The sequence below is a fragment of the Melanaphis sacchari genome, unplaced genomic scaffold (genome assembly GCF_002803265.2).
Source record: "Melanaphis sacchari strain LSU unplaced genomic scaffold, SCAv2.0 Contig74_pilon_pilon, whole genome shotgun sequence".
NCBI lineage: Eukaryota > Metazoa > Arthropoda > Insecta > Hemiptera > Aphididae > Melanaphis > Melanaphis sacchari.
In genome coordinates this window covers 1409233-1421559 of record NW_020271531.1, presented here as the reverse complement: position 1 = coordinate 1421559, position 12327 = coordinate 1409233, and the positions used below count along the sequence as shown (strand labels likewise).

The 12327-nt window shown below is 23.2% G+C and overlaps 1 protein-coding gene across 1 annotated transcript in view; it reads left to right on the top strand.

Annotated features, from left to right (window-relative positions):
• LOC112601045 (beta-1,4-N-acetylgalactosaminyltransferase bre-4-like) overlaps nt 1–7170 on the top strand; it is a 31568-nt gene extending 24398 nt beyond the window's left edge. Inside the window, exons 6-7 of the mRNA XM_025348450.1 lie at nt 3115–3333; nt 5653–7170. Coding sequence (XP_025204235.1) covers nt 3115–3333; nt 5653–5788 — 355 coding nt within the window. The 3' untranslated portion in view covers nt 5789–7170. The remainder of the gene's footprint in view (nt 1–3114; nt 3334–5652) is intronic.
• The last annotated feature ends 5157 nt before the right edge of the window (nt 7171–12327 follow it).

Sequence of the window (12327 nt, the reverse complement as noted above, 5' to 3'; positions counted from 1 at the left end):
AATATTATACATAGATTTTTAATTTGTTTTTTTACTATGACAACAAAAAATTTAAACAATTAATTAGTAAGTTAGCATACTTCTTTAATAATTTTTAGTAATTTAGCATTTACTTTTTCTAATAATTTTTTTTTTGACATTAATTCTCCTGGCAATTACTAACAATTTAAAAAAAAAATTGAGCCAAATCAGCCCAGCCGTTCTCAATTAATGAATTATTATACATTTTTGGCTCCATTGTTATATATATATATATATATATAGATATGTACTAAAAAAATAAATAACATAACACATTTTTTATGTCACAACTTTCAAGATATATTTTAGTTATTTTGACGTATTGTAAAAAAATATTCAAATTAGGCATAATAATTATTTCCATGGTAACCATAACTTGCTAAATTTCTTGATTTTTAATTTCTTTAATTAAAAATAATTATTATTTATTTAAAAAAAAAAATAAACTAAATATTTTTATTACTCGAATTCAAAACTTTCTTATCTAATATCGTTGAAAACTTCATTAAGTAACACTTGTTTTTATAGTTTTGAATAAATATAAACATTTTTATAATCATTAAGCCAATTATAGGAAAAAAACACGATTCAATTTAATTACTTAAAGGCCCTTACACACATTATAGATGTATAGTTCGCGCGGAAACGTGATTTTAAATCGTTTTGAATTTTATTTGTGAGAACATAAAGCTTAGATAGTAAAATATTTTACGCGATTAAAATTCAAACCAAACCATCATTACCTCGTGGTGTTCACGCGCGAACATTCGCCCAGTATGAAAATACCCAGTCAAAAAAATGTGTTAGTTTAACGGTCTCGGGCAAATGTTCGCCTAAAATATTAAGCATGCGCGATCAGTCGTGAGCGATAGTGAATTTTATTTGCTCGTTTTACATAATGTGAATGGTCTAATCTAATACAAGCTGTTTAATTTTAAGCGAACGTTCGCAGTAAATTATAATTGCGTCCGCAAGTGAATTATTCATCTATTATGTAATAGCCTTAATTCTCCTTAATAATAATCCATTATTTTAATAACTATGAATATCTTACTTTGATATTAATTTTAATACATAAATACTATTACTAAGCTTATTAATAAACAACTAATATCATTAGCTAGTAAAATATGAAAATTTAGTTTTTTATAGTCAACAATCACTAGTATTATTTTTTTCATATATAATATTTGAATTTAATTTTATAACATATTAAAAACAATGATTTTATATTTGGGCCATGAAAATCTTTAATTATGACTTCGGTAAGTTAATTAGCTTAAAATTAAAAAAATAAATATATTGTTTACATTTTTCTTAATTTATTCAATAAACAGATTTATTTTTAAAAAGTATAAATAATTGAAAAGTCTTATGTTACTCTTTAGCTTTTGAATGCAAATTAGGCAAACAATTGTAGTACATATTTTTAGTTGTATTTTTTTCATTTTTTTAGTAGTTTTAAGAATAATTTCGAGAGTTGTAAAGTTTATCATAAACCTGTATCGAACAAAATATAACCTCATACAATTGTGTAATAGTTTTTATGAAATAATTTAAACAGCTAGTAATAATTAAGCTATTTATAAATTATTATGCTTCAAAATCAACTCCAAATAATCCAAACTTATGTTAAATAATAACTTATAAGATAAACTAAAGTATATTAAATAAAATTATCTTGATAAACATAATGTATTATAATAAAAATGAACAAGTAATTAACGGCTACTATACCATAAGTGTTAATTGTATATTGTCATTGAGTGATTGATTGCAATGCATTTGTTAAATTTGAATTTATTGATAAGTTATTGAATATCATAAACAATTTTGAGCGATAACAGTTTGTCAGCCTATGTTACTGAGTTTATTTTATGATATAATAATTATATTACTACTATAGCAGTATATTTTATTATTAAAAATGAGGTAGAACAAATTAATTTTTGTTAAAAATATTGTACTTTTTGTATTAATAATATTTTATCATTTTAATAGTACCTACATAGTTATTTTATATAATATTTTTATTAACTATTGAATCAATACTGAATTATCGAGGAACGGTGTGAACAAGTTCATAAGATAAAAAGCAGTAGTATAAAACTAATTTAAGTGTTTGAAAATAATTGTGTACGTAAAATATGATAATATATTTGTGTAGACGTTTCAAGTCCCAAACGAATAATTCTTTTGAATTACTGAATTCTTTGTCCTTTGTTTATATTTAACTTCATATAAATTTGAACTTTAAATGCTAATAAAAAAAATTGTGTAACTTATCTTCAATATTTTGAAATAGCTTTTATAAAAACTTCTGCAGATTCTTGTATTAAGTTTTCAAGCGTTTTGGTTGGGTGAACATTTTCGTATTATATTTATTAAAAATATCAAAGTTTTTATATATAACTTAAAAGTGGTCAAAATATTTTGAAAATTATACTTTGTGAAAATTTTAAATTTCTAAGATTATTCACTTTTGAACTATAACAAAATATAATAAAGACAACAATTTTGTCAAAAAAACTTTTATAGCGTATATATTTCCGTTTTTCTTAATTTTTTTCTCCCGATTATTAAGAAAACAACTGTGAACTTTTTTTTTATTTGGACTAATTACATCCAATTTGCTATCAGAAACCATCACTAAAATTAAAAATCAAAGCATCCTTATTATCTCTAAAGGTGACGATAAACACATACAAAAACATATCATTGTAAAATCATAACATTCATTCACTCTTCTCAAAATCTAAAATCAATTATTATTATTATTATTATTATTATTACTACTATTATTTATTGTACCTATATATATTGTCAAAAAATTATTAATACGTACGAATATGTCATATTTGATTAATTTAAGTGAGTAATATGAAATTAAGTATTAAAAATTTTCAACATTATTATTCTTATATTAAATACAAAGATAAAGTTTTATTTATAAATTTTTATAAGTATTTTTAAAATTACAATTTCCATAGTATAAACTTTCTATGATTTAAAGAATATTATATTAAATTACTATTATAAAAATAATAAACGAATGGAATTGGAATAATAATGATTTCGACCATATGTGTTCAGACTGCCATATGTGGACTTATTTGGCGGAGTGATAGGCATGAGCCGAAAACATTTCCAGCTGGTCAACGGATTCAGTAACATGTTCTGGGGATGGGGTGGCGAAGACGACGATATGGCATCTCGGGTCAAGGCACACGACCTAAACATAACCAGATACCATCCGGACGTGGCTCGTTATCATATGTTAACACATGCCCAGCAAAAGGCTAACCCAAAAAGGTATAATCATTTAATTTTTTATTAAAATTTTAAAATTATTATTATTATTATTATTGTACATAAGAATTTATATTAATTAATCATATAGGTATGTATCTTAGAAATTCAAACCTACGCATCTATGTTATAGTTGTATAATATAAGTTTTGGTTAGTATGCAATAAGGTTTTTACCGAATATGACGTTCATCATTTTAGGAAGAATATCATAATATAAAGCCTATTAAAATGTTTATTTTTATAAAAAATAATATCGAACCTAGGTCGTTGTTTAGATCCGCATCGCATAATTTGCACAATCAGTAATTTAGTTAATATTTTAATATTGTATCGTTTTCATCTCTTTTAGATTAGTTCTAATCATGTTATTTAAATTTTGATGTGATATGTAAGGTGTTATTATTGTAATTCACGATTTATTTCCTTATCCAATAATATTAGCAATAATTTTTGAACTGATCAAAAAAGTCGTTAGAATATAAATAAAAGATAATAATATAGTTTAATGTTTAAACGTTAAAATAAATTTTCACTAGGTATGAAATTTATAAAGCTCATATTTTGTAAGAAGTTATTAAAAAAAAAAACAAATAAATAATGAAAATAAGTCTTTGGCAATACTTTCTGAAATATTTTTAACTTCGAAAAAATTCTATTGCAACAAAACCTGTTGTACAATAATATTCATCATTGGTCTTGTTTAATTAAGACAGGCTGTTGGAATATTAATTTTTTTTTTAATTTAATTTTAATAATTTATTATTGCCAGATTATTTATAAATTTGCTGATTTTTCTGAAAAAAAAATGTTCATGGTTTAAGCGATATAATATATTTATTTTAAATTTTATATAGTCTCACCATCTAGATAATTCAAAATAAAAAACAAAGTACCTATAAAAATTAAATTCCACAATTTTCTCCCAAAAAATGTATATGAATAAGTTTTAGTACTATATAAAGACTTCAAATACAATAAACATAATCTATAAGGGAAGAAGCATTTTCAATCGAAAATAAAACACGTCACTTCCATTACCATTACTCATCCACGGTCAGTGAAAGTGTAATATTCTAATTTTTAACTACTGAAATTATTAATATTATACAATATTGTACTACACGTTTCATTTCCTGTGAAACGTTTTGTTTTTATTTAGTACCTGCCTACATCAACAATACGCTCTCTCATATAACTGTCATGTGCAACCAATTATTAATTAGCCAACCTTATTTAGATTAAGTGACTGTTGTACAGATGACGAATATTCATATTAAATTTTGTACAAGCTATCCAGTGTACAGCAAAATACCAAAATGTTCACTGATTGTAGTGGTCTAACAGGAACTGTAATTTATAACCTATTAATAATTGGTTATTTAACTGTTTTTGAAACTTTTATGACGAATTAGATTATAATGGTCTTGATGCGAGAGTATGTTAAGGCCGGTAAGGGTAACATATGATATTATACAACGCTTATTATAATATTACCATTACATTAAATTTATTACACCTGATAAATCGGTCAATTCACAGTAATGAGGACTTAAACGCATTAGGTACCATTACTATACGCGATGGCTGGTTTGATAATAAAATATTTGTGTACCATATAATGTTAAATATTAAATTCGTGATGCTCGTTGAGGATTTAATATTATTAAACAACTGATTTTAAATATGTCTACGCATTACATAGGTATTCCCCCTCGCCAACATAATATATTTGAACCTTAGAATAATAAAGAAAGGAAGACTTTTCAGTATTAAATACAATTTGTTTATTTTCTTAGTTTAATTAAATTTATTGAGTCTAAAAATGAAATTGTCACAATTCATGACTTATAAGTCATTAATGTTTGTATTGTGTGCAAAATTATTTTATCTTGAAAATAAAAACTTTATAATTGAAAGTTTGAATTAAAAATGTGTAAGATTAAACACGAGTATAACATTTCAATTACATAATGTTTGAGTATAAAAATAATAAAACTATGAAAAAATATGTGAAAATAAAACCTATAAATACTTCTAGAACAGACAACGACCAGTGATTCACGTTAACATAATTATTAATTATTCTTTACTTAGTTTGTACTAATAAAATTTATATGCGTCTCCGGGTTTGATGGTAATGATAACAGTCACGGTACATTACCCAGTACCCGTATAGGTTTTATTTAAAGTTTTTTTTAATGATTTTAACCACTACGGTAGCAGTAGTAGTAGTAGTAGTAGTAATAATAATAATAATAATAATAATAAAAGTATATATATTCACTACAGCGTATGTGTATGTTTTGTGCTTGTAAAACAGGTACGAAAAATTGTACAGCGGCCGGAAACGATTCAAAACGGACGGACTTAACAATCTCGAGTACCGGATAAAAGCCTTGAAACAATTGCCGCTGTTCACATATTTGCTGGTTGACTTGACCAGTAGGCGCAGTTGATGGACGATGATTATGTGGCACTGGCCGTTTGGTCAGCAAGCCACTTAAAAAAAGCCATTTATAGTCTCTCTCTCTCACTCTATTTCTCTCTTTATTCTCTATTTCTCTTTCTCTCTCTCTTCTTCCCTATCTTTGTTATCTGAGAGAGTTTCATGGCATAATATTATTTTTATTTTTATTTTCAATCGATTTAAAATGTAAATTAAGCATAGTTACGTACTATTTATTTATTATGTAAACATTTTTTTTTTATATATAACATATTATATTAAATTGAATTATCAGGGTTATTGTTCCCTGATTTGGTGCTAAACTAAAAAATGTATTTTTGCATATGCACTTGAATTATATGTGTATTAAATGAAGAGTTATATACGACCGAATAGATATCGTCAGACTCAAGAGGGAAAAATCAAAATCTGAGGTTCTTATTATTATTGTTATTGTTACTAGTATCATCATCCCTCGATTAGCAGACAATTGGTGAGGACATTAAAATAATATGGAACAACAAATGTACGTTTTAGCGTGAAAAAAATTAAACCTATCCACCGGACAAACATAGAACACGGCGATCGAAATTGAACAGACGTTTGAATAAAATATAATACTTGCAGTATTACGGTTTCTCTGCAGTGTCTGGACGCAGCGTCTAGCATTGATTACAGGAAAACGTACCATTACCTAAGTGGTATTTCATAACGATCTCATCGTCGTCTGTTTATTGTTTTTGTTAGAAACTTCAACCAGATTTTATAAAATTTAATGACATATTTATGATTACCCCAATGCAGTTTTAACGATTACAATGACTTATTAAATTTATTAAGAACGATCTGTTAACATAATATTTGTAGTTTTTCAATGAATCGGTCACTTTTTCTCTCGTTATCGTCAAACATTTCATCATGATTATAAATTATATGTCATATAATATTACATTATTTCGTGATTTATATTTACTGATATCAAATATTTTCTAGTACCTATTAAATATGTATAGATATTTTAACAATATTTGTTTTTTCTAAAAGATTTTTCTCTCCTTTCATATTCGTATTGTAGATAATAATACACCAATTAATGAATTTTCAAACATTACACACCTTGTATATAAAATAAATCGTAGGTGTGAAGTTCATTTTTATTTCACTATTCTTATTTTCATGTATACATAACAATACTTTTTACATATTTCATGATTTTGGGATCAACGAATAGGCAATAAGTATTAGGGTAGGCCTATTTTTGGGTCAATATGACTCTGTGATATTTATTAAATATATATTATAATATTATACACATTCTCTATCTTTTTATTGATTCAGAAACCGGGCAATTTTATCATTTAAAGACCCGCCGTATCTGTTATTTAAGATAAACGAGACTTGTAGTTTTATAAATTCATCAATTTAAAATATAACTATGATAATATAAAAATTAATATATATATATATATTATGTATGTATATCTATATAGTAATTTATTATTGGGTACGTTCACAGTTAGGTGTGTGCCTATTTTTTTTATTGATGTGTTTTTTTGAATATATTTTTATTAGTTTATATATGTATTTATATGTGTTATATTATAAAGGATATTACTTTTTAAAAAAAATCAACATTTTGTCATTCTATAATATATTTAAATTATATAATACCCAACGAATTTTGCGTCCAAAACCCTCATATTTTGAGGCTATAAAATCTTATTAATTATATTCAAGCAATTGTTATATTTACCTGTAAAAATCACTAAAATTCTACAACTATAACACAATATTAAATCTTCAATATTTCGTTAATTTAATAAAATAATATACCTAAAGAATAATACATAGAAATTCAATGCAATTATATTTTAAAATCGAATTCAAATTCACGAGTATTCTTTTTATTATTTACGATAATTTTTATTATGATAAAATATTTTTAAACGTATTTTAAAACTATAAAAAAGTATATTGTAAAAATTTGTATGAATATGTTGTATTTCTGAATATAGAATCAGTGCATTGTAATATTGTTAGTAATTTAATTATTTCATAAATCATAGGTAAAAATCTGCACCTGAAGATTAGTTATTATTGTATACTTAAAAATATAATAGGTAAAATTATCAAGATTTTAATTGACGGTTTGAGTAGAAAAGGTGCTAATTAATTAAAATTATGACGGATAATTTAAATTTTTGAACACATGCAATAGTATATAACGCAATATTTTATCTCAATAATTCTATAAACTTAAATTTTGTCATTCTAATAATACGTTCAATATTATTTAATTATCTTACTATTATAGGGCCAATACAAAAAAAAAAAATAATATATCACATTTATAAAAATACGTTTGAAAATATTTTTAAAATACCTATTTATTACAGCAATGTAACATTAAAAATTATTAAAAAAATATATAAATAAATAATTATAAGTAAAATAAATTGTCCACAGACTTAAATTGTAATATATTTAATTTGTTATTACTCATTGTATTTTAATTGTATTAGATATATTTTACCACATAGAGTGTACAGACTGACATCAATGTGTATTTTTTTTTTTCAATAATATTTGTTAAAAGTTAATTTTTAATGATGTTTATAAAATAATTTAGATACTTATACCCTTGCCATATATGTTGTTGTATAGTTTATTTCTTTCGTAGTTCACATTATAGTAAAATTATTTATATTATTTTACTACTTCGTTACTATTGTTGATAGGTTATTATATTATGTTAAATTTAAACATTTTTTTTTTTTTTTTAAGCTAAGTTTAATACCTATTTTTTTTTATTGTTATATTGTAATATGTAGGTATATTTTTTTTTTTTTCGTAATTTTTGAATTCATTTAGGTTATATAACTTCTATATTAAGACTCTTTAAACTATTTAATAAATTATTTCATTTTAAAATTTCAATACCTGGGTAGCATAAATGTTATATGACTATAGTACTAATACATATAATATTATATATTACCTTTTTAACTATGTTGTTTGTTAAGATCAATTTTAAAGGTACATATTATATACTCACTCTATCATGTCATGCATAATTTAAAATGGCGTATAAAAATCTTAGTGTTATAATTGGTTGAAAGATTTGTTTATCTTAGGTATCATGTTTCCAAGTATTATTGTGAAGTTGAATATTATTCAACTTATCTTCGTGTAGTTATAACGGTAAAATGGTTATCGATGATTACCAATGTTAACATGTTTAAAACATGAGTGAGTGATAAGTGGTTTGGTTCAAACCAGGTTATAAAATAATATTTCTATGTGTATAAAGTTAATGTAAAAATATTAACAATTAATAATTATGAACAACGCAATAGAGTACAAAAATAGCTTAAAATTCAAGTATGGTTATCTATTCAAGATATACTAGATACAATATTATACATATTACATAAGTAATTATAAAACAATTTTACTATCCTTACTATCAAATAATAATATTAAATTGATTGATAATTCATTGTATAATTGAATAGTTAATTGATTTTAAATTTAACAAGAGGTTTACTTTAAATTAAAATACAATTGAACACTATATTATATATGATATATATATCATTAATTGAATAATATATAAACAATTCCAGACTAAACATTTAAACAAAACAACAAAACTATTTATCAATTTTAACGCGTTAAATCTAATTTTGAATGTTTGATAAACAATCTAATAAAAAAAAATGTACGTACTACAATTTTATGTTAAACTTCTATTTTTATAACGTTTTAACGAAATGTATACGGTTTTAAATTAAAAATTCTTTTATAATCTATGAAACAAATATAATTTACTTCTATTACTTATTAGAATAATAAGTATTGATACTAGAATAAGTAATAATGTATTAATATTTCATTAAAAACTCAGTATTTATTTAAATACTACATCAGCATACCTATGATAACACGGCGTTATAGTTATATAATATGCTTTTTTGATATTAGCCCATGCTACGGTCATTTACATTTGTATTTTATTGATGAGGTATCTATTTTTAAAACCTGCAAAAACCCCAATTTTTCAAAAAAAATTTGTGTATCTTATCTAACAAATACTCTATTAAATAGTATATAGAAATAAACATAAAAAGTAAAAATTGCACATAACTGATACAATTTTATCAGTGGTGAAATTGTGACTGGTTTCAAAATCATGTATCAGACAAAATGTATTATTTTAAATGAAGCTATATTTGCCACTTATAATAAGATAAATTTGATTTCAAAGCTAATTTTATGTAAAATATCCATAATACAATTTAAAAAACAACAATAAATCAAAATTTATGACAGAGATCGTTCAAAATCGTTCAAGTTATAAGGTATAAATAAATCACTAATGGTATTGTGGGGTTTTTATTTTGAAAAAAAAAAATTAATTGCTCAAATAAATACTAATAAAAAAATAAATATTGGTATCTTATTTTAAGACAAATGTCAATGAACGCAACAGCTATAACATTTATAGAACAAATTAAGAATAATTATACAATACATATTGTATTAATGTAGAATGACGCCTATTTAGGAAAATATATTATAAAAAGAGAAAAAGTTAATAAACGTAAAAAATAAAATTAATTTTAGATATTGTGCATTAGTAAGTAAATCCATCTTAAGTATCAAAATACAAAAATCAAATTTAAATTATATAGTTGTATTCTTTTTAGGTGTCGAAGACAACTGTAAGATTACCAGAACAAGCGAACTATATTATACACATGTCAATTCATTAATCATGCTAACCCTCATTTTCCATTGAATGATATATTTATTCAAATTATAATTTTTAAAATTTTTGAATACACTTAAAGAACATTATATTTACAAATTCTCAAGATATTTGTTCAGTGGTCGCCGCTTAATGTAATCACTTTGGTACGGAACATAATTAATAACATAATCCGATTGAAAACATTAAACGAAAATTAAAAAAGTTATATAAAATTATAAAATCTACGTTAAATACATAGTTAATAAAAATATAATTTTTTTTATTTATTATTATTTATTTATAAATTAAGTACATATGTAGGTATAAAATGGAAATTTAAAATTAAATGTAAATAAATAAATATGTGTAATATGTATGTAGTATGTACACCATTAACTTGAACAATATTTTTTTATCGATGTCTGTTTTTTTTACCGTTAAAATTTCATTGATAAAATGTTCGTATTTGTACTGTCTTAATTCTGTACAAACGAAAGGTACAGAAATATAAATGTGATATCAATGTGTATACTGTATAGACATTTATATTTTTATTACAATTTTTATCTTTATTATGAGACATTCAAAGACAAATTTGATTGTATGTTACAAAATTATGATTTTATGAACTCAAATTGTTTATATTATGTGGCGTATTGATTACAAAAACCGACATAATTTACACATCCGGCCTGTACTTACACTTTTCGATAACAATAAACGATTGATAATATTAACCGTGATTATAATAAGCGGCGACCACTGTATTATTAAGTATGTTCTGGGAAAATATAACTTCTATTGCTTAAATGAAAACTCTACTTTTTTTATTGAAAATTCTGAAATTGATGATATATTTGAAAACTTTGATGTACCAAATTTTAAATTTAAACAGAAAGTTTTTAAGTTATTGAAATATTTAAACTAATAAAAAAAATAATAGCCCTTGAAAACGGTTTTAGAAAGTTATAAAATAAATAGAATATTGGATCCAATTTTTATATTATACTTAAATCATTTTTAAAAATTATAAATATTAGTGAATCAGTATTGATTTCTGAGATTTTCAACTCTTCATAGAAATCATGATATACGTATCTTTTAAACCAATTATAGTGAATTAATACCTACACAAAATTAAATAATTCCAAAACTGATCGTTAGAAAATTACATCAACATTTAAAAAATAATTATCTGGTAAATAATTTACAGTAGAAAAAAGTATTCGTTTAAAAATCAAAAATTAATATTTGTACTATGTACTTACTCATTATGTAGTAAAAATATATCAAACATTTAAAAATACGGCCTTTTAGTGTATTTAAAAGTTCTAAAAATTAGAGTTTGAATTAGCCCCAGATCCATGGTATTTATTAAGGAGCTTTTTATATCATGAATGTTATTATAAAATATAATAAGTTTGTTGAACTATGTAGTTGGTCGCTTATTCATTTATATTAAAAATAAATAATATTTCAACTTTCAAATAACAATATAAAATATAAAAAATATTGTTAAATTAAAAAAAAAAAAAAAACACTATTTATTTAAATTATACTAAATTTAAAATATTAAAAATAATAAAATATATAAATACCTACATAAATACTTTTATAAACATACAAATTAAAAATTGTGAGAAAAATTCTAATTTTTTTTTTGTTTTTGAAAACCTATCATTAACTTTATTGTTACAATAAAGTTTGTTACAATGTATGAGACTACAAATGCGGGCGATTACATCAAGAATGATGAAGCGCGATGCCACTTCGTAAGTTAGCACATTAAAAATTAC